At 35.0% G+C, this 23,678-nt stretch overlaps 1 protein-coding gene across 1 annotated transcript in view; it reads left to right on the top strand.

Moving 5' to 3' along the window:
• GUF1 (GTP binding elongation factor GUF1) overlaps positions 1–22,162 on the top strand; it is a 33,237-nt gene extending 11,075 nt beyond the window's left edge. Inside the window, exons 3-19 of the mRNA XM_085322840.1 lie at positions 703–764; positions 1,494–1,621; positions 3,603–3,751; positions 3,983–4,063; positions 6,051–6,128; positions 6,781–6,864; positions 7,225–7,289; positions 8,162–8,365; positions 10,416–10,555; positions 11,810–11,933; positions 12,302–12,434; positions 14,346–14,489; positions 15,526–15,659; positions 17,424–17,525; positions 19,390–19,509; positions 20,271–20,307; positions 21,380–22,162. Coding sequence (XP_085178966.1) covers positions 703–764; positions 1,494–1,621; positions 3,603–3,751; positions 3,983–4,063; positions 6,051–6,128; positions 6,781–6,864; positions 7,225–7,289; positions 8,162–8,365; positions 10,416–10,555; positions 11,810–11,933; positions 12,302–12,434; positions 14,346–14,489; positions 15,526–15,659; positions 17,424–17,525; positions 19,390–19,509; positions 20,271–20,307; positions 21,380–21,517 — 1,923 coding nt within the window. The 3' untranslated portion in view covers positions 21,518–22,162. The remainder of the gene's footprint in view (positions 1–702; positions 765–1,493; positions 1,622–3,602; positions 3,752–3,982; positions 4,064–6,050; positions 6,129–6,780; positions 6,865–7,224; positions 7,290–8,161; positions 8,366–10,415; positions 10,556–11,809; positions 11,934–12,301; positions 12,435–14,345; positions 14,490–15,525; positions 15,660–17,423; positions 17,526–19,389; positions 19,510–20,270; positions 20,308–21,379) is intronic.
• Positions 22,163–23,678: the final 1,516 nt, after the last annotated feature.

Below are 23,678 nucleotides of genomic sequence, written 5' to 3'. Positions count from 1 at the left end.
GTGGGGCCGCGCGGCGCCTCGCCGCCGCCGGGGCTGCCTGGAGCGAGTCCCCGGGTGGCGAGCAGCGATTCCCCGCTGCGGGGTTATTGTCGTCCCCTTGGTGAAGTGCCCCGCCGTCCCGCGTGGAAGCATCCTGCAGGCGATGCCGTGTTGGGATGCTAGCAGAGATCCCAGGGCTTGCTTTCTCCTCTGCCTGGCCCGGAGCTGCAACCGCACCTCGTGTAAGAGAGGTGCTGCGAGCCTCGCAGGCTGCGGCCACAGTGTTGGAGTAGAGCGTAATTGACTGCTAGTAGTGACCTCCTGGTTCTTGATGCTGAAAACCTTGAAAAACAAATGAAACCACTTTTCTTCAGAATGTTGTGTTATTTGGAACAAGCAGGAATAACACAAAAGGAGCTAGCTATTGCTAAACTTCTCTGTGTGTGAACCAAGGAAGTCAAGTTGTTTTTTGTTGGTTTATTTTTCCCTTTTTAATTTATCAAGATTTCCGTGTTATCTGTAGCTTCCTTTTTCACCAAACCTAGTGATAAATGCTGATAAATGATAATGTTGTTGCTGCTGCCTGGACTGCTAGCTGAGTGTCACAGTTTTCCTGTCATGCAGAATGATGTCCTTAATGATTTCACTAATCCAATTTTCTTAATCCTCAGGTTTAGTACAGTTTTACAAACCTTAACTGTTATAAGTTTTCTGACTCCCTAGTTTCATAAGAACACAATGCCTTTTATAACACTTTCAAGCTTGCTTACTGTTCAGCCTAGTAGGTATACATGTGAGTAGAATGAAGAGGTTATCATTTTAAACACTGGTGGCAATTTGAGCTATTTATTTATTTATTTGTTTATTCCCTCTCTGCATGGTAGCAAACAACAAATATATATCTGTTTCTCACACATGGCTACTGCTTAACAACCTTATCCTTGTTATCACTGTTAGAATGTTAAAAACCCATGCAAAACTTCATGTATTTTGATTCTTTTGTAATAACTGTGGCAGTGATGATAAAATTTGAGCATGAAGTTGAGCATGAAGATGAATATAAATTTGAAAACATACAAGACTAGTAATAAGGACAAGATGTAGGATTTATTAGGAAAGAGAAGATGGAGGCAATCTTAGAGTGTCTAGTATACTTAGTTGTTGACAAGGATTGGAATGCTTGGAAGAGTAAGACTAACCATGTTAATCCTAACTTGCTACAAATGGGGAAGGAAACGTTCAAGCCATAAGAGTAATGAAAGGCTAGTGTGGTCTGTTTAGGGAAATGTTAAATGAAGGATTTTTAAGATAAAAAAACCAGATACATCCTGTAAAATTTTTCTTAAACTTGATCCATACATAGGAAAGATGCTGGATTGTATGGTTGTCTTAAATTCTTTCCAATATTATGTTCCTATGATTTTATAAAATCATAATGATAATGCAATTTTCAAAACTTAATAAAGAGTTAATCATATTGTATGTGGAGACAGTATCCATGGTTTATGAAAAAGAATTTCTATTTTTCAGGAAAAAATAGATGTGTCTACATATTCTGCTGAAAATATTCGAAACTTCAGTATTATAGCTCATGTAGATCATGGCAAAAGTACCCTAGCAGACAGATTGTTGGAAATTACAGGTAAGTGCTCTGATTTCATCTATGTCATCTTTATTTATTATATAAACAGGCAAATTTCTGTAGCTTTGATTTAATACTAAATTTCTTAATATCTTTGCTTGTGCTATTAGCTTGTCAGTAGTGTAGTGTTACACCTGTGAACATGATGTACCTTCTTTCTGATTGAGGTTTACCTACAAGTAGGGACAAGAATGGGTAGAAACCTCTCAAGGTTCCTAGAAAGAGACTGAGAAGGCTGCACTTCTTTAAGATGATATTCTTTGCTAAATTCTGACTAGTTATCCGTTAGACCAGTACACAGAAAGCTTATTGTATTTTCTGCCAGAGTTTGGGATGGACAAAAGGATGTTATAACCTAGAAATTCTGGACAGAGTAGTTTGCGAAAGTGTGATGGAAACAAGGAGGAACTTCAGCTGCTTGTACGTATGCGAGAGTGCAATGATGCAGCCTCCTCTTGTGAGCAAACCATGGACAACTGCATTTAATGGTTGTGAAACTCACTGATTCTGAAGCTAAATATATTTACAATAAGATTAACATTAGCAAACTATTTTTCACTAGACTATAAAGCATTTGAATATAACTGTTTGCAAAATCTGGTTCCCATCTCCCATTCTTAAAAAAATCTTTGTGCTTGTTAAAAGAATCTTTGTATTTATCAGTCTTTGCCGGAGAAAGCAACTCTTACTTTGTTGTATGCACTACTGGAACAGTAGGACACATTGCATTCAAGTACTGAATACTCCAAAAGATGTTTCTTCCCTGACTTACAGGATGCTCATTAGGTGTGGGACTAGGCTTACTGGCAAAGTATGAGAAGTGGAATTAGCTTTGTCACAGAATCACAGCGTAGTTGAGGTTTAAAGGGACCTCCAGAGATCATCTAGTCCAACCCCCCCTCGTTCCCACCCCCGCTGAAGCAAAGTCACCTAGAGCACTTTGCCCAGGATTGTGTCCAGGTGGCTTTTGAGTATCTCCAAGGAAGGAGAACTCCACAACCTCTCTGGGCAGCATGTTCCAGTGCTTGGTCACCTTCACAGTAAAGAAGGTTTTTTCTCAGGTTCAGGCAGAACTTCCTGTATTTCAGTTTGTGCCTGTTGCACCTTGTCCTATCACTGGGCACCACCAAAAAGAATCTGATCGCATCTTTTCTATACCCTCCCTTCAGATACTTATACACATTTATAAGATCCTTCCTCAGCCTTCTCTTCTCCCAGCTGAATAGTCCCAGCTCTTTAAGCCTTTCCTCATAGAAGAGATGCTCCATCTTAGTAGCCCTCTGTTGGACTCGTTTCAGTACTTCTGTGTCTCTTGCCCTTTGGGAGCCCAGCACTGGACAGAGCACTCAGGATGAGGCCTCCCCAGGGCTGAGTAGAGCGGCGGGATCACCTCGCTCGACCTGCTGGCAGTACTCTGCCTAATGCACCCCAGGAGACCATTTACCTTCCTGGCTACAAGGGCACATTGCTGGCTCATCATCACCCCGCAGAGCTACTTCCCAGCAGGTCAACCCCCAGCCTATATTGGTGCATACATATTCCTCCCTAGTAAAGGACTCTTCGTTGAACTTCATGAGATTTCTCTCTGCCCATCTCTTCAGCCTGCTGAGGTCTCTCTGAACGGCAGCACAGCCATCTGGTGTATTGTTATATATAACTTCATATGTAAAAGTCTATTTAACGCATACTAGAAGCATAATTTTATTTTTAAATGAAAGTTTTACTTGAGCCTAGTCAGATAGAAAAACTTCATTTGCAGCTGCAGGTGTCCCATGTTCTTCTGTCCCGTGTTCTTCTGGTTAGTGACGTTTTCAGGAATTGTTTGGAGGGTTAATACTCAGGTTTTAATTTTATAGTTGTTTTTCAAATTATTCATTAGCTACTAAATCACAATCAGTGTGGTACACTCCATCATAGTATAGCTTTACATCTGTATAGGGTAAGATACTAATGAAGTATTAAAACTGTTTTTTGACCTTAGGAGCAATTGCTAAAACTGACCGTAATAAACAAGTGCTGGATAAGCTGCAAGTGGAACGTGAAAGAGGGATTACAGTTAAAGCACAGTCTGCATCTCTCTTTTATAGTTATGAAGGAGTAAACTACCTCTTAAATCTCATTGACACGCCAGTAAGTTAAGTATAAACAGTGTTTAAATTACACACATTCGCAACTAAATGTCTTTATATTTAAAAATAGTACCTAGCAGATTTGTCTCTTCTTGTATTCCTTAAATGCTTTCATTATTCTTGAAGAATAATCTTTTGGATGAACAAATATACAAATGAAAACCTTAGAACATAGAAGTCTTTGCAAAGAACTAAAAATATGTGAAATTACAAATATTTATTTTCTCCACAGGGCCACGTAGATTTCAGCTATGAGGTGTCACGGTCACTATCTGCCTGTCAAGGTGTCATACTTGTAGTGGATGCAAATGAGGTGGAGTTCTTAATTCTCTCTCTCTCTCTCTCTCTTTTTTTTTTTTTCCCCTCTTACTTAGCATTTCAGCGTTTTTTTTAAACGGTCTGGAGAGGTGATTGTTGTTCTTCAGTTTTTCCAACAGTACTTTTACTCCTAGTCTAGCTCTGTAAAATATTATCTTGCAAAAGAATACTCAAGATAGTGTTTTCTTTTTGTTGTTGTTTTTTTTAGCTATAGACAAATACTTTTGTGCTTATAGATACTGCAGTTCCATGATACAGAAATAAAAGAAGAGATTAGTGAAGAATCAGATCCTACTTGTCACAGAGCATGAACTTTGTAAGTGGCAGTCTGTGGTACTAGTAACACCCATTTGAGTACCTCTGTTTCTTGCTGGAAAGCTTGACAGTCAGTGTATTCAACCACACTGTTGACTACTTGTTGTAGTTGCATATTGCAACTACATTGCAACAATGCACACTGATCTTGGAAAGCCTAAACTAAAGGTGACTGTCAAAAAACTTCTCATATTTCTGTAATAATTTTAATAACCACTAGATTAGTGGATTCTGGACTTACTTTTCAGGAGAAGCAGAGGAGTTAAGGGGTAAAATGTTTTAAGGTGATACTCTGTAAGTTTATGAAACTTACAACAAAGTCTATGCCGGGAAGGAATTGAAATCAAAGACCTTGGATGTCCTTCTCTTCATATAGTGCTAGAAACATTTTAAAGATTTTGTTAGTAGACTAGAGGAGGAGAATTAGGGGATCATGATTTTAAATATGGACATATTCGCACAGAATATTTAAATGATATCTTTTCTATGGTATGTTTATATTTGTGTTGTGTAAAAGTCAAATGAATGTTACTTTTTTAATTTTACATTTTTCTGCTTGTTTCTCTTGGTGAGAAAATGTCTAACTTTCTGTCTGTGTTTATGAACATTTGGTTCTTCCCAGCTTATTGTGAAGGTAGACTTCTTAAGTCAACTTTGATAAATGTGTTTTCTGAATATACTGAAATTTCTATATTTAGTGTGTACATACATTTTTGATATTGTACTTAAATATACTAGTGATGATTTGGTGTTCTCTGCCTTTCAGGCAGAATATCTACAAAACAACCTTTTTGTAGTTGCTAATGTTTCCCCTTCTAGCCTGAATTATGGAGATCTTTTTAAAGATATCTCTCTTCTATTCCTCTTTTTTGATAATTTTTCTTTGCTTCTTCCTTATGTTGCTCAAAAGTGTATGGCCACGTATCCATACTGGTTAATTCCCATCTAAGTAATTTTCAGCTTGGGCTGTTGAAAACAAAGTGGAAGGAGTAACTTCTTTTTTGTAAGTCTTTCCCCTCCCTCCTGTCTTCCCCTTCCTATTCTCTCTGGTCCATTTGTGAAGTTAGACTTCAGCTTTCATTTTCTCCCTCTGTCTCTCTTTGCCTCTTCCCCCCTCCTTCTCTGCCAATTGGATTGGATGTGGAAGCTAATCTTCCTCCTTATCTAACCAGTACTGTTGTTTTGTCTTGCTTATGAGAGAAATACAAGATACAAATCTTATAATCCATTTTTATTTTCCAAAATAACGGTTAGGTAAATCTGAAGGTATGTTCCTACCCTCTGGAGCAATTACAGTTTTATTACCATGATTGCATTACTAACTTACTTTGTGTTAGTTGACTTGTGAATACAGTCTGTAGGCAAAGAATCTGTCTTTGAGGTACCTGCTACAATCTTGACAATTCAGAAGTAAGTAACATGCGTTAAGCATATGTGAGGTGTCACACATACAGCATTGTTAGTTGTCCTATTTATATTCACATAATGATAAATGATCTTATGATTTTATTTTCTTTCTAAAAAAGGTGTATAATCAATTACCGTTAATTATTTTCCATTCCCCAAAAGAAGGAATGAATGGAAATAGCAAAGTAGTATTATTCTTGTATGATATGCCAAGAAAGAACCAGTAAGATTAAACTTTTATTTTAATGCATGTTTTCTAGGGTATTCAAGCTCAGACAGTGGCAAACTTCTATCTTGCTTTTGAAGCACAGCTTGCAATAATTCCTGTCATAAACAAGGTAATAAAGTTTTAGAGTTAATATTAAATTATTGGGTTGTATGAATATATAGAAAATTGATAAGAAACGTGTCCTCAAGTAGAAGGGTATACTGAAAAACAAACTTAACTAGTATGTAATAAAAACTTTGTGCTTTTTCTGTCTGTTCAGTATTTTAGAGTAACTGATTTCATAAAATACATAAAAAGAGCATTTTCTAAAAGCAGCAGTGAAAAAAGGTATTTGTGGAGTCCACATGTTAAGTTCAGAAGCACTCTGTAGAATTCACCTTGATGAGGAACATATTTTAGTCTGTGAAAAAGTAAGCTTAAAGTGTATAAGGGCTGTGATATGAAAAGCAACTGACCGTTTAGATGATACTGTTCAATACTGAGAATTGGGGCAGGTTTAGCTCAGCTGGTTAGAGCATGGTGCTATTAATGCCAGGGTTGCGTGTTCAATCCCTGTATGGGCTATGCTGAGAGTTGGACTAGATGATCTCCAGAGGCCCTTTCCAGCCTTGTGATTCTATGATATAAATCTATAGATCTTTTGCTGAAGACCTCCAGTATTTATAGGTAAATCCATAAATATTCCTTAACTTGTATTTTTGGGATGTATGCTGAATCTTAAGATGCAGTTGCTGTATGTTTAGCAGTATGTTGTTTTTTAGATTGATTTGAAGAATGCAGACCCTGAAAGAGTTGAAAAACAAGTTGAGAAGCTGTTTGATATTCCTGGAGATGAATGTATAAGGGTAAGATCCTTTAAAGTTGCATAATATGACTGATTGTATACCTGTTCCTACTTTGTAGCTAGTGAGATGTGTACACATAGTAAATCAAGGTTTTGCCTGTCTGTCTTTGAAGTATGGTGTGAATTTTTTAGATTATTGTCTCCCAGAAGACAGAAATGGAGAAAAAACTTCTCAGTTAAACATTCTAATATGCCTTGATAATGCATCAGAGAAACTTGAAATTGTTTCTTACTGTTCTCTCACTTTGGAATATTTTTGTGGGTAGTGTCAACTGTAGCTAACTAACTAACTGTGACACTAATAAATATTGAATGAGCTTAAGAGAGATGCCTAATAAAATTGTTGTTGGACTTGTTTTAGATTTCTGCTAAACAAGGAAGAAATGTTGAGAGAGTTCTACAAAAAGTCATCGAAAAAGTTCCACCGTAAGTTCTGTATTTTAGTTGTGGAACCTCGTAAGAGGAACTTAAGAAACTGAGTTACATTTGTACAGTACTGTTCTGAATGGAGGCTGAAAGGAAAGCTGAGAAGTAAACCAGTAAGGTTTCTATATACTTCTATATACTTCTATAAATGTTTATCTGGCTTCAATTTAAAAACAAGGTCTGTTTTTCCCTCTGAAACTGTTTCAGAATCTGTATTACTGGTTTTGAACATTGCATTGTTACTATGATATGGGTAATTGAAATCTGCTGTCTTTACAAAGTTTCATATCCTGAACTTGAGCTTTAAAATAGACTTTTATCTAGGAACTTGATGACAAAGTTGCTAAATTGCAGTTCAATTTCAGTCAGTATATTGGTTTTTTGTATTTCTTTCCTCTTATTAGCTAATGATTCTAATTAAAAGAAACTAGAAAAAAATCCAAAAATAGTTTTACATTAAAAGTAGCAAAAGCAAAAGATCAGTGAGCTTTTTTTTTTTTTTTTTAACTCAGTTGTTGGAATGTTACTATTGAGTAACATTCCAACATTCCCAAATAAACTAATATTTCAATAATTATTTTCACCCCTTGGGAGATGGGGATGGTGGATATGCATTTGTCTTTGGTTTATTTGTGCTGCTATTGCACATAGAGAAAATAGAGCAAATAGTTTTGCTGCATCATGCACAGTGAAACACTGAAGTGAGGTCTGGTATGGGCATGTTATGCTGAAAATCACTCCATAGCGTTKTTCATAATAATACAGAAATGTTTTTTTTTTTTTTTTTTTTTGGGGGGGGGGGGGAGGAAGGGAATGGGACTATTGACTTTAAAGCATGCTGCCTAGTATATTGTTTTACTCTTTTGTGACAGACCCCAGTTTAATACTACTGATCCATTGAAAGCCTTGGTGTTTGACTCCACCTTTGACCGCTACCGAGGTGTCATAGCTAATATTGCACTTTTTGGTGGGGAGATTCAGAAAGGGCATAAAATTGTGTCTGCTCACACAAAGAAAAGGTATGAAGTTAGTGAAGTAGGAATACTGACTCCAAATGAACAGCCAACACACAAACTGTAAGTACAAATTTCTTTGAGTAGAACAAACAATAAATTGGTGTGAGATACAAAATGTGACACTGTAAAATACAAAAGCTTACATTTCTATTCAATTTTTGCTTTGGTAGAAGCTGGGAAAGGTTGATTTCTTTGTTATTGGTTTTTAGTGTTTTTTTTATTACTATTGAATAAATGTATAAGTATAGTGAGTGAATGCTTAATGTCAGTCTTTCTAGTCATGTTGAGACAAAAGCTTTTGGAGAGGAGAACATTAGCTATGTGCCTTTCTCAACTTTTTCTAAAAGTCATTGTATGGTGTAAATTGTTCATGCGCAATTTACTTTTAGCTCATTGCACAGCTGAGGTCCACCTCTGATGCATGCAGTCTCCCAGCCTGTCTTCATAGTCCCCGTGAAAAGACATAGTATGTGAAGACTTCTGGGTTGTTTGGATTTGTCTGCTTTTCAGCCAGGTAGAGACAAAGCTAAAATGCATCAGAAGCTTACTGCGTGGTTTCTGATCAGCTGTAATGAAAAATCAGAGTGGGAATTCTTAAATGGCAATGAGGTAGGGAAATTCAGGAAGTGCTCACTAGGACTTCTGTTTGTGTTCTGTCATTAAATTTTAATCTAGCCAGTAGAATCTAGTGGTAGAAGAGTCTCTTCAGTAGTTTGTTTAATCCTAATGCACTCATGGAGGGAACTCTGTGGTTCTGGAACTCAACTGAGATTTTTCTCCTATTGTATTGCAGTATTTAGTTCACACAGGTCTTTCAATACTCTTCAGAAATAACACTCTCGAAGTTAATTACCTGTCACTGTTAATGATAAATCAAAAAAAAAAAAAAAAAAGAAGTGGCAGAATCTAACCTTCCTGATGAATCTTATTAAAAGATTGTAAAAGATCTATATAATCTTGTATCTTACTAGAGAAGGCTATACATATGAAATACAGATCAGTCAAGATTTTAGAAGTGATATAATTCTGTTGCAGTGATTACACATTTTTTAAAAATTCTTAAGTTGGGTAATGTAAAGGTCTTTTGTTAATATCTTTTAAAATTGATCTAACACAAGTTAAGCTTTTGGCCGTAGGCATAAAAAAGGGCTTTTAGCATTAAAAGGACTTCTTGTCTTCAAGGAATTACTCTAAATAGTTTTAGAACTTTCAGGATGAATTATTGCAAATGGATAAAAACTGTTTATGCTTAAGTTGTTTTTTTTTTAATTCTGTTTTGCAATTTTTCCTGCCTGAATATTCTTGATGGCACTGAGCTGATAATGTAGAGGAAGGAAGCTGTTGTACAAATGAGTCTATAGTACACTGAGCATCTGGACAGCTAGGTGGTTGTTTGTTTATTCAAGATTAGCGTTTGATGTTCTTATTCAGCTGTCCAATTTATTTCTAACTACTACCTTGTTTGAGAGTGGAAGGGAATGGGGCTTCATCTTAGTTATTATTGCAACATATATTGTGAGTAGAAAATCTTAAATCTATGAATGCAGCAGCTTCTATAAACTGTCTCCTCATGGCAGCAGTAGGAAGGAAATCAGGTATGTAGAATTAGTGAAGAACCCAAGTATTTATTAATAAACTTCTGTGGCAATTCTCAGTAAGACTAGATTAGTGTGTCTTACCCATGATTATTACGTGTCATGGGTTCCTGTCCTAACAGCATTACATGTTTATGGAGGGCATTTGTCTTTGTTTCTCCTATATAGTACGGGAAGCTTGCTGTGGTGTGGCAGCTGGGAACTATTCTGGCTTCTGAGTTTTAGGTCCTTGAAGTTCCCTCTCACTCCTGCTTTCAAATTGGGAATAGTGCAGAAATGGAGTGTATCATTTAGCTGTAACAGAAGTATAATTACTTGAGTCACAGACAGCTCATTATTTGAGACAAAATTTACAGATTGCAAGAACAACAACTTAAATTTGGCTTTTAGATTGTGGATGGGCTTTTGGGGGATGGTTTATTTGAATTTCTGATTGAGTGAATTTAGATGGGGAAGAATGCTGGTAAAACTGATAATTACAAGAAGCATCTCCACATAATGCAAATTTTATTTAGATATGCTGGACAGGTGGGCTACCTGATTGCTGGCATGAAAGAGGTAACGGAAGCCCAAATAGGAGACACACTCTTTATGCATAAACAGCCAGTGGAGCCTTTGCCTGGCTTTAAGTCAGCGAAACCAATGGTCTTTGCAGGTGAGGAGTAAACTGATTAAAAATGGAATCATATTTATGCTAGTAGCAAGAGTAAGTACTAGATCTCCGGAAAGAATGTGTGTGTGTGTTAACATTTGTGAGGATTAGAATTTTAGCAAAATTAAGCTAGAAGGGCACATGCTGTTTGTATAGCTTTGCATAATTTTTCTGGTGACTTAACAGATAGGACTAATAATCATTGCAGATTGGTTTTACATGAATACAGGACTGATATTTAGTTTTAGCCATTTTTATTGCTTCTGTAGCCACTACAGTCTTGATGACTGGAGAAGAAAAGTTGAAACTTTGAAAAATTAAGTTCATTTTTGAAACTCTTCAGGTTTCAAAATAATCAGGTTTCTATCATGTTGTTTTTTTATTTTAAAAACTAGCAGCTGTTTCATTAATTTTTGATAAATGTGATAAACTACCAAAGCTAGTTTTCAAAATGATTTTGTAAAATACTTGATTGTAAGGTTGAGTGCTTCTCTTTAGCTGTTGTCACCATCTTTTGCTTCAGTAAGTGCAACAAATACTGTGACAGATGACTTCAGAAGAAAATTCTGTCATATCACTTCTTAGACTTGTTCTGAGGGAATGGACAAAATTCACTTGAACTAGCTCATGAAGATATTCTTAACTGCCAGTAAATGTAGAAGGAAAAGTGTAATCCTAGATAGGTATGTCATGTCTGTGCATTGCTTCTTGGCATAGAGCAATCAACGTTTATTGAATATCTGAGAACGTGGAAGTCATACAGTAGAATTTATTTTTAGTGCTAATTATACAGACAGCTCCTTTTATATTTTTTGAAATTAATAAAAACATTAGCAACTTTGATAGTTTTGTATGACAATTTTTTTAACCGCTAGTATTTTTGAAAGAGCATCTTGGAGGAATTAATCTGCTTAGTCGTTTAGCAACAGGATTACATAGCAGCCCTGCAAAATAATGGTTGTATGCATTTGTGCATCTTCCACAACTGCGAAGGATTAGGTGAGCACAGTATTCATAGCATTATCATTTGAATGTTAATCCTTGTTTTTCTAAGGTAATCTAAAACTTCATTACATTTTAACCATAATTTTATCTCTAGTTTCTGCAAAAAAGTACTCTCCTTATATCCTGGTTTTGCATTTGAAGAAGTCTAAAATTTGAGTTCCAAGAGAAGTGAAGAGGCATTTTTGAATGTTAGGTATATACTAAATCAGAGAAATCTCTTTATCACATCACTTTATCTAATTTGTTTGACAGGAATGTATCCTATAGACCAGTCAGAATATAATAATCTCAAAAGTGCTTTGGAAAGACTGACACTGAATGATTCCAGTGTAAGTGTTCATCGTGACAGTAGCCTTGCTTTAGGAGCTGGATGGAGGTAAGGCTTTTATGCTACTTTAGTTTTTCAAACTGTTTATAAATTGTTAATGCAAGTTTAAGGCAAATGGAAGTTGAATTTAAACTAATTCAAGATTGGAAACTTTAATTCAAATTAATGATAGCTAAAGAAGGACAGCATGTGAGCTTATATTTGCCCAGAGTATGCAATTTGTTGTGACTGATGGTTTTTGTTCTTGAAGACTCATACTGTTCCACTGTAGGACTTTGACTTTGTCTTTTGGAGGTTTCTTTGCTGTGTTTAATACTGTGAGACCAGCAGTAAACATACTGGGGGGGGGGGGAAATACTAGATTTCCAGGGGCTATACAAGTACTTTGAATAGCAGGATTTTTTTTTCCCCCTTAGGTTGGGTTTTCTTGGTCTTTTACATATGGAAGTTTTTAATCAGCGTTTGGAGCAAGAATATAACATGTCTGTTATTTTGACTGCACCTACTGTTCCCTATAAAGCTATTCTTTCCTCAGCAAAGTTAATAAAGGTATGTTAAATTTATTACAACTTTATGCCAGTGACAGTTTAAAACCCTGCTATTATAAGGAGATGTACTTTTTAAATGTATTGTAATACTTTTAAGATAAACATTAGAATCACAGATACTTAACATTCTTTATTTTATTAAAATAATTCTTAAGTTAGTTTTCCCCTTTTGCCTTTAAGCGCTCTGTTTTCATGACTTACACTTGTCCTTGAAAACAGCTGAAAAGGAGGATAAAAGACACCTTTCTTGCTGCTTTAAGCACATACTGAATGAGCTGAACTAGACAGGTGAAATAATACTTCCAGACAGGCTTTACATGTCAGAAACCATGAATGTTTTGAGTAGTGATTTGCACTGTAGATAGTGGCAAGGGTAGGTAGAGACAAGCGAGCCTGATCATAGTTGAACAGGCATACGCAAACCTCATTGACATGGATGCAAAGAAAATTCACGTGTCTCGACAGAACTCAACAGAAAAGGGCTTATGAGCACCACTTGACAGAGGAAGCTTCAAATAGGCTAACTGCTCATTATGCAATATGTACCTGTAAATATTAAGCAAATCTAGTTTCTAAACAGTTTATGTAGCAATGTTGCTGTACCTGCAAGATATGAAACATTTTGGCTTCTTGCTTTAGCATTGCAGCAGCTATGAATTAAGTAGTTGACACCTTCAATACATAAATTGTTCTGGATTGCTGCTGTGGGCCAGAGTGAAATGGGGTATTTGGGTTTCCAGCTTTCACAGTGGTAGAAGTCGAGTTCCTGTTCTGGAACACTCCCCTGACAGTAGAGGTGATATATTTTCTTGCTTTGATGTATGGAGGTATGACATGTATGTGTGTCAAGAATCAACCTGTTGACTTAGTTTGTTCTTCAAGTTTCAGTACTGGGTCATGAAAAATGGTGCTCTGTAATATTATATTCAGATGATTTGAATGTGAAATTCTAATATATTCCGAAGGAGGAAGTCCATCTTTAGTCAGTTTTTTGGGTCTGTGACTGGTACATGGAGTAATTTGTTTTAAACTTCAAAACAGAATTTCTAGTCCAAGTGGATCATAAGGTCTGATATTAAATATTACCCTTTAACTTAAGCTATTCCTGGTAAATCATTGACTGGACCAGCTTTCTTGTACTATCTGGGATTCCAGTCTTTCAGTGTCAAGAGTTCTAAAACTAATCTGTGAAGAGATTGGGTATATTGATCTCTGACTGTTGTTCAGTGCAGTGTAGAGACTGAATGATGTGCAGTAAATAAGGCAAAGAGATCATCTCTCACTGAATGAGAACTGAAAATACTGAGCTGAAAATACTCAGCTGCCTCACTGATCACTTTTCAGCTGTAGCAATTTTTTGGTAGCTTCCTGTAAAATTCTGTATCTTTAGTTCATAGAGATTACGATTACACTTTAGTTACAAAGTGTAACATTACACATGTATAACTATAACTGGAAAGACTTGCTGATTTTGTCAACAGAGATTAAATTAATGCATGAAACTGAACTTTGAACTGGACAACTATACAGAAATTAGGAGACTGAAAAGATTAAGTGCGATGTTTTGTTCTGATAGTCTGCATTTTCACCAGACTGCAGAGAAACCATTTTTTCCAGTTCATTACACAAGTGATGAAGATGATCTAGGTGACATTTTAAAGATATGCTGATAGGGGACTTTGATATAGAAGCCTGTTTTTAAAACCAAACTTGGTATGAATTTGGGTTGTATAACTCACAGGTATCCCCAAGAACTGAAAAAAAATAAGCATTTTTTCAACACTGTATTCATCTCCTCCCTATGCCTCCTCTCCATCCCTCTTCTCCTCCATTATTTTTTCTTATATATATGGTTCAGTCTATTTCTTTGTAAAATAGCAGTCTTTTTTTTTCTCTCCCTTTTTTCCCTCAGGAATATGGTAAAGAAGAGATTACAATTATCAACCCTGCTCATTTTCCTGATAAACTATCCGTATCTGAATATTTGGAGCCAACTGTTCTCGGCACTATTGTAACACCTCACAAATATATTGGGAAAATAATTGCTCTGTGTCAGGTTGGTATATGGTTTTAGTTTTGTCATTTTTATTAAGTTTTTTAAGATACTTAAATAATAGTGAAGATACTAGATAGTGAGATATATTAGTGAATAGTAAATTAGTAAATATTAGTGAAGAGTATCTTTGGACAGTAATAAATATTTCTTAAAGGAGAATAAATATTTTAAGCTTACTTGTAAAATTAGTTTTGAACTTCAAAATGCTTATACTGAAAATTAATGTTAAAACTCATTGACAGTAGAATACTTGCTCCAGCATCCTGTAGCAGAAAAAATTTATAGCTGGTTTTGTTTTGCCGAGAGTAAACAAAATCTGCAGCAGGGAGGGTAAGATCTATTAGTTTTTAGAAGTAAATTCATTTAACTGTGACTTCTTTCAATATTTTGCTGTGGTTTTATACACTTATTCAGTACTTCACTGAAGTGCATCTAGAATGGTGATGGCTAAACATGTCCCCCAAGTGCATCTGAATTATCTTTAAGTGAAAAAGTTTTAAATTTCGTAGATAGCATTTTTATATAATTTCTTTGCAATATTTTTTTTAGCTTTTAATCTTAGCATTTCAAGTTGTGTAATAGGAAACAGTGCAGTACTTCTATGTCAGCTTATAGAAGCGTAGGATCTGTTAAAAAGAATTCACAAAACAATTTTAAGAATACCCTGCTGACAAGAAAGATGAGCCCGCCAGTGCTAGTACATAATGCCCTACTGAAGACCTAATTTCAGTGAGTGAGTTTGTGACCATAATACCCTAAAAACTTAAAAGGCAGCAGTAAGCAGGAGTTGTTAAGGATTTCAGAAATTCAGCTTTTAGAAAGAGAGAGATTTGAACCATTTGTCTAGTTAAATTACAGCTATTTCTTTAATTATTGTTTTGCAGCTCCTTATTTGTTCTGGGCCCGAATCGAACTAACAAGAAAAGTTACCCTGAGGCTTTAAGTTTTGCAGTATTCTAGTGTAATTGGATAGCTGTCTATTTTATTGTAGGACATTTCTGTCAATAGGAATTGAAAACATTTTTTATTTGTCTAGGATCGCAGGGCAGTCCAGAAGGATATGTTGTACATTGATGAACACAGGGTTATGCTGAAATATCTCTTTCCACTGAATGAAATTGTGCTGGATTTCTATGACGCTCTTAAATCTCTGTCTTCTGGTTATGCAAGGTAACTACAACTTTTGTTCTTCCTTTCTCCTTCCCCAGTTCCCTGAGGCAGGGAAAGAAAAAAAGAACCTGAGAAGAAGACCTAAAAAGGCATAAGCAAAGAATATGTGTGTTGCAAACCTAGTCCTATTTTAGCTTTAATAAATTGGATTCATGAGAAAATGAGTAGAAATAACTCTGAGAATCATTTAACCTGAATCACATGTATCTTATCTTACAATTCTCCTCATATCAGGCCTGTATTTTTCAAGTGTGCCACATAAGGTGACACTCACTAATTGTGAGTCTCGTGCATCTAACAAGAGAATGGGCATTGTCTGTCAAGGAATCCCTGAAAAACTACTACTTGTGTTAATTATGTCTTGTGAGTGGATTCTGTAAATTCAGATGCTAGAAAAATGCTCAGCTGTTTGTCAAGAGCCTTTGAGTTTAATTGAAGGGAAAATGTTGCAAGGCAGATGGGCTTACATCATCACAGAAGACTCAATGGCTGTTGTAAACCTTACGTGCTGAGAATTTGTTAGTAAGATACATTATGCTTTACCAGGACTAATTACATTCTCCATTTTATAAGCCTAAAATATAACAAATGTTATTAAAGGACTGAACTTGATTTGATTCTCTGTTTCCTTAAATATACCTTGTAAAGGTAAGGGAAACCTACTATTTTGGTAGTGTTTGTGTGTATTTGAAGTAGAAGCATAAAGAAAGGTGAGGAATAAAAAATAGTATAGGTAGATGGAGACTTTTTTGTTCAGGATCTGCTTCTCCAACTAGATAGGAACGTCAGCCTCTCTCAAGAAATGTCCCATTACTAGAATTATGCTAGATTTCCTTTTATTCAAGTGTGATAGCAATCAATATAGCATTACCAATACTTCTGGACTTTTATTTCCTAATTGGCTATCAAATCTTGCTTATGTACTTAACACTCTCACTAATCATACTTTTGATACATTTACTCACACAACTATACAAAGATTTATTTAAGCCAATTAAGATAGAAGTACTTTAAAGTACTCTGAAAGCTTTCTTTTTTCCTCTGATATTTCAGATCTGACCATATTTAATGGGATTGGTACTCTTCACTTATACTTGTGTACAAGATGCACATAATCTATTGTACAATTTTGTATCTCCATTTTAAGAATTCTTGCCAGCTGACACAGATAGCAAGGCTTCTCTCTACCAAAGGAGAAACATGGCTTGGAAGAATGGAGTTGGAAATGAAGAGAGATACTTGGTTACCAGAGATGATGATAATGTGGGTTTTACAAACCTACTGTCAAATGGGAGGATGCAAAGAACACAGTCCAGTGTTGGTGCTTGATGCTTGTGACATCAAGAATGCTGACAAAAAGTTTTGAAGGGCTCTGTTGACTTGAGTTTTAATGAATTTCCAACTGATAGAAGCATCATCTTTGTATTTGGGTAAAGTCTTAGAAAGTGCAGTAAGAATGTAGATTCCTGATAGATTTACCCTGCTCAGTAGCTGGAATATGGAATAGAAGATGATGTCTTTTGCTGCAGTGGAGCAAAGATTTATCTGCAGTAAATTGCCCGTCCAGTTTTGCAGAAGGTGACCTATTGAGAGACTATTTAAAAACTGTGCTCCTACTTTTTATAAAAGTTCCAAGTGTTTTATTAAAATAAGTGTATACACTTATTAAAAAGTGTGTACAAAACTTAAAATATCTAGAACAAAGAATACAGAAGATAATTTTCACGAAGTTGCTACTGACTTTTAAATTGCTTTTTCTTTTAGTTTTGATTATGAGGATGCAGGGTACCAGGCAGCAGACATTATCAAAATGGACATTCTTATAAATGGAAATCCAGTTGAAGAACTGGCAACAATCATACACAAGTAGGTTGACTATTTTTTTCTATTTCAAATAATTAGACTTCTTGTTAATATACAATGAAAATATATATCTTAGGATGAATATATATAAATACAGCATTAAGGATTTCACAACATCATCACTTTTGGAGATGATCTGAAAAAACGAGGCATTTTATAATTAGGATGGAATTAGGGAACACATGGCAGTTAAAAACAAATCTCAGAAATGTTCTGCTTCCCATTCTGATAAAATGTATCTATAATGGTGGAAGGGGTAAGAAGAAGAAAATACAAAATGCCAATCTTCTGAAGAACTGGAAAAGTTGAAGACAGAACAGCTTTGGAGATGCCAGATATATCATTTATAGTATTTTATTATTCAATATTAAAAAACTGAAATATTTGGTTTTATGCCCCCCCCTCCCCCCAGTCATTTCTGTTCTATGCAAGTTTGCTATAATCTTGTCCCCTACCAGACTACTAGGAGAATGCAAGTATTTACATACTCCAAATGTAATTGTCTCCAAAATGTTTGCTAAAATGATTGTTTTTCCCTATGCAAAAAATAATCAGTTTCTCAGGCATTCCTCACTTACTGGTGCAAATAATTTCTTTCTGTTTACAGCTTCTCATTTTTGCTTTCTCCCCACAAAGTCTCCGCAAGGCTCCCTTCTGTAACTTCACCATCCCTGTCCTGTAGTGCTGGGATCCACTTTTTCTTTTCTGGTTGATTAGCTCAAAGCCCTAACTTACAGTYGTTTAAAGTTTTGAAATCCTTGAATTCAGTATCTTTGGCTTTAGAAGGTCAAAGCAGGAAAACAATACACTTATCTTGTTTAGAAAGGTCATGGTGATGGACTGAAATAAATCTCTCTGCTATACCTTGGCTATTTAACATTTTTCATGAATATGGAGTGCGTCTAATAAGCTACATGCATCTTTTACTTTGAAAAGATGTAAAATGGAGTGGCCAGCCATGTAAAAGCTGGTCAGTTTGACCTGTACCTCTGAACTGTTTCTGCTTATTGAAACTAATACCCTTTTTACCCTTTCACCTTTTGCTTACAAATGATTTTTCAACTCATTCTCCTCCTGTTCCAGTTATTCTCAGACTCCTCTCACTGTAACTGATAACCTCTGTTTTTATATGCAGAATTATACTGACAGTAACCTCAGTAATCTGAGCCAGTATTCACTGTCCTAATTATGCAAGTAAAATCTGAATATTCTATACCACTAATGCTTAAACAACAGTTCTTTTTACGGCTTGTGTTGTATAGGTAGCAGGAAGTCATGCTATTGCTACATGAATGCAAATTTTTAGAGATGACAGCCAGTTGTTTTCAGTGGTTTTTAAAAGTACTTCTCTTGCTGCTACTTTAAAAATGTTTTGATTTTTTTCACCAAATCTGAAGTGTGTGCAGATGTTGAATGCCTTGATAATTTTGATTAGCAGATCACACTTTAGAAAATTGTTCTCATAAATATCAAGAAAGTTTTCAAAATGTTTTTATAATATTTGAAATATTTTTAAAATACATAGATCTTTTGACCTACTATGTCAAAAATTAATAAAAATTTTCTTTGACTTTGTAGTTTAAAATAGCAGTAGAAGCTGTGACAGTAATCACTGGCTTTAGACAATTGATGTATGTATTACGAATATTTTAAATTTGCTTGAAGACCTTCTGTTAATGTAATCCTATTACCTGTTTTGTGAAATGGATGGCATGAAGTGAGCACTCATGAGATGCAAAATTATGATCTGGTCAATTTATATTTGAGTTTAAAAGATGATTAAAATCATTTTCTCAAACATTCTATCTACAGATACGTTTGAGGTTGTATTGTTCCTTCTAATAGCACTAGTGACTTTCTCTTTCAGTGATAAGGCATATGCCACTGGTAAATTCCTGTGTGAACGTTTAAAAGATGCTATACCTAGACAGTTGTTTGAAATAGCCATCCAGGCTGCTATTGGCAAGAAAATCATTGCAAGAGAAACGTAAGTGGAACCACTTTACCCTTTGCCTTTACCCTTCCTGTAAGATTAACTGAAAAAATGTATTTTAAATTGCTTGTGGTCAGCACTGGACTTAATGCATGGAGTAGAACTTGCAATACCCAGGTGTCCAATTCCTTTTTGGCTGTGGAAAAAGTTTCTCACTGATGGAAAAAAATAAGCTATTTGTGGAACAGCTGAATCTCTAGAAGAGTCAGCAAAAAAAGAACTGAATAGTGCAATTCTAAACAAAGTATGTCGCAAGCTGAGCATGCACAACTATTTCTTAGCAGTAGCACTTCCTTTAGAAAAAACAATTTCCTTAATTGTGTTCTTTCTGTATTTGCCTTGCTGCTGTTGAAATGGAATTTAAACTGCGATAAAAGAATTAAAAATAGGGATCTAAGCAGAAGATAAAGATCTGCTATGAGAACTTGTGTATGTGCATATAGCTACGCACACACACATGTAACACTAATATAATACTGTGAATCACAGCAGAAAACCTAGATAAAAAAAGATTTTAATTTTTATGTGTAATTATATACCTCTTTAAGAGCTATTTCTAGAATTCAGAAATATAATTTACATCTTTTGCTTATAGCTTTGATTTCTGTATGCAAAATAAGAAAATATCATGATAGCAATGTATCTTACAAAACTAGTAGAAAAACAATGTTCAACATTTTGAAAACTCAGTATTTAGCGTTACATATAAGAGATGCACTAATATGTTGACATATATATGGTATTCTATTTTACAGGCTGAAAGCTTACAGAAAAAATGTCGTGGCAAAATGTGTAGGTATTTTTTGGGGATTTCTAATACATGTAAATCTGGTAGTCCTGCTAATGTGATAAGCCTATCTTTACATAGAGACCAAATAAAAGCTTTAAAATATCTGATAATATTCATTGACACTTACTAGTACAAGCTGTAAGTGTCAGCTGTTTGGGAGCATTTTAAAATTTTTAAATTCAGTTCTTATAGCTGATCCTTGCAGTAAGTTTGGGTCTGAAAAAGTAATTGCTTTTTCAAAGTTGCACACTTACAGTGAACTGAAGAGAGACTCTGTCAGTTTTTACTCCCGTCTCCTCTATCTTCTAATAGTTCTGTACATACAGTAAACATGCACATGTGTGTGTGTTTATACACAAAAACTTGTAATTCCACATCCTTCCTAAATTGTTTTTTTCAGGCAATATACAGGTATATAAAGTATAAAAGTGCCTCTTTAGATACTGATCGTGATTAGAATTTTACTTGGGTTTTCACTGATTAATCATGACAGGATCTTAAAAATGGAATACTTAATGAACAAGACTGGACGAAACTACAGGAAAAACGTGATGCTTCTTAGTTATCTTGACTTTAGATTTTTGAAGCTAACAAGGTGAAGAGATTAAAGAAATATTGTCCCCTTCTCAAAACTATTACGAATTTTTCTGATAGCATCTGTTTCATAATGTACATGCCTAGCTGTTCAACATATGTAAGGATTCAGTTCACTTTAGATAAGTGAATGTAAGCACCTAGTGCCATTTCAAGATGCTGCAAGGTACCACAGCATATGGCCTCCAGATTCTTTCCAAATGGATTTGATCTCCTGTAGGTTGTCTGAAATGTCAGACAGGCTTATGTTAAAGGTAGATTCAGTTACCTAAATATAAATTAATTGTCCAAATGAAACTGCTCACCGGCTCATTCTTAAGTAGCCCTCTTTTGGGATAACTACTTGCAGTATGAGAGAATTTTATGTTGTGAATAATATAATTACCCTTTGGGAGCATTTTTGTTCAAGTCCTTGAATTTAGTTGCTGAAATGTACTGAAGCTGTAGTTAACTTACTAAAATATTTTTTCTTTTTTGTAGTATGGTGGAGACATTACAAGAAGAATGAAGCTTTTAAAGCGGCAGGCAGAGGGGAAGAAGTTGATGAGAAAAATTGGCAATGTTGAAGTACCAAAAGATGCCTTTATACATGTTTTAAAAAGACAGTTTGACAAATAGATGAGCAACATGCAGTTGACAACTGTGTTTTGTTGGCAGTAGCACAATGAGTTATGTATAATTTGTATAATTTATCAGTGGGAGAGGGAGCAAATTTGACCTAAAATGGTGTAAGTAAGTTTTATATAAAAAACAAAAGGACTATGCCTAAAAATACAGATATTTGTAAATCATGAAATTAAAGTTACCTCATTTGACCTTACTTTCAATAAAGTTACAATGAAAAATTACAGATTTAATATGAAACTTCTGTACTTAATTACTTTAATACAGCAATTGTTATTGTTTGGCATTGCAAGCATTTGAATGAGTAAATAGGAACCATGTGGCAAAAATTCATAAGAATAAGTTTTGGGTATTCTTTAATAAATGCCAACTCTGTGGTTTGTTTAAGAGTTTGAACTGTTGCCACAAAAAAATGCTAAAACAGTTCCTGATTTACTTTCTAAATTGCTGTTGTCAGGAAATGTTTTGCTACAAACTAAACTTTATATACTACAGATTTCCTTTAAACTTGCTAGTGTGTCAGTTTACCATGAATACAGCTTAGCTATACTCATATCATGTAGTCAAAAGTTTTAATATAGTATAACACAAGAAAATATGACCATTTCAACAATAAAATGGACTTGGGCATTAACCAAACCTTCATGCTGAAGGAATTCTTTTAAGACCTGTCTCTGTACTTCCCCATCTTACTTGCATTGTGCATGTATTAAAATTTGTCGGAGTTGCCACTTGAAAACTGTACCTAAATGAGTTTAGTGTAAGCTGTTCCTTTTAGAAGTCAAAAAAAATCAGTCAAAACCACCAGTTAATGACCATGCTCTATATAGTGTTCACAGCTATATAGACTGAGACCAAAAGCCTCTAAGCTGCTTTTGTTTCTAAATCTTCAGAGGTTAATTTGGCGATTGCCAGAGCATTATTTCTTGCTATTAAATATTATACTTGAGAACATATTGCTAGTAGTGAATCACTAGGAAAAACTGCTCTTAGACTTAGGTTTGCAACTAGTGAGGATAGCCTAATGTGTGATTTAAGAGTAAACAATTGTAAATTAGTTCCTTTATTTTAGCCTCAAGTACAAGGATGACTTGTGACAATGCTTGGAGGAGCAGGATTAAATCAAAGACCTTTAGAGGTTCCTTTTGCCACAAATTATTCTCAAAGTCTAGGGACAGGGGGAAAAAGGGAGAGGGAGTTTTGATAGTTCAAAATAAAAAAAATGAAAAGTTGAAATATTTCAGCTATATTGAAAAATCAAAGAGCTGGATATGAATGAAGTACTCCATCTCTCTAATGTAAAGATACATAAGCTGCTGCTACTACTAACCCTCTTAAAGAAAGGAAAGCAACTATGGACAAATGCTAGCATTGATAGTATTATGCCTCCCCCTAAAAAACTAACCTAAAAAAAGGAATGCTACATTTTCAGGAATGTGATGGTGGTATTTGCTGACAGCAAAGGCTCTTTTTCTTAAAGCATGTTTTTTTTCTTTAAACAAATCTAAAAGTAGTATGAAAGGTCTAGCTCTGTGCTGAAGAAAACAGTATAAATAAAAGTTTAAAGTTTAGAGAGATTATCCAAGTAGTAAATTTTTTTCATAAAATTTGCTGAATATGCCATGTCAAATATAGGATGTCTAATTAAAGTTACATGCATAGGTAATGCTACCTTGGGGCTCAGACTGGAGCCTAGTCTTTTAGCCCTACAGTAGTCACCTGAAACAGGAAAAAATAGATTCCTAGTCTTAATTCTCAGGGGACTTGTATACAATGTCAGTTTTGCAAGCAAGGATTTTAAATGAACTGGTTAGTAGTTTTAGCTGTAGAAAAATAAATGAAGTAGTAGTTCTTACTGTGACCAAAAGAACCCATAATTTAAGATTTACTGAACTTGAAAATACTTGCTTTACTATTTGGATTTTAACAACAGACTACAGGGTAACAGTTTAACTTATTCTCAACAGCTGATAAGTTTGAAAGGTACTTTCACAGAAGAATTGGTATTTCATAAGAAAGTAATTGGAAGCATCTCAAGGACTGACATGATAGGTATAAACAGTTTAGTAGTATAGAAAAATGAAGTCATGAATTCACAATCTAGGAAAATTTATAATTAGAAGAATCCACAAATTACAACAAAAAAAAAAAAAAA

This window comes from Rhea americana, unplaced genomic scaffold (assembly GCF_003343005.1).
Source record: "Rhea americana isolate MKP2758 unplaced genomic scaffold, rheAme1 scaffold_8, whole genome shotgun sequence".
Lineage (NCBI taxonomy): Eukaryota > Metazoa > Chordata > Aves > Rheiformes > Rheidae > Rhea > Rhea americana.
The sequence above is the reverse complement of the archived record's forward strand: the minus strand, read 5'-3'. Positions and strand labels throughout refer to the sequence as shown.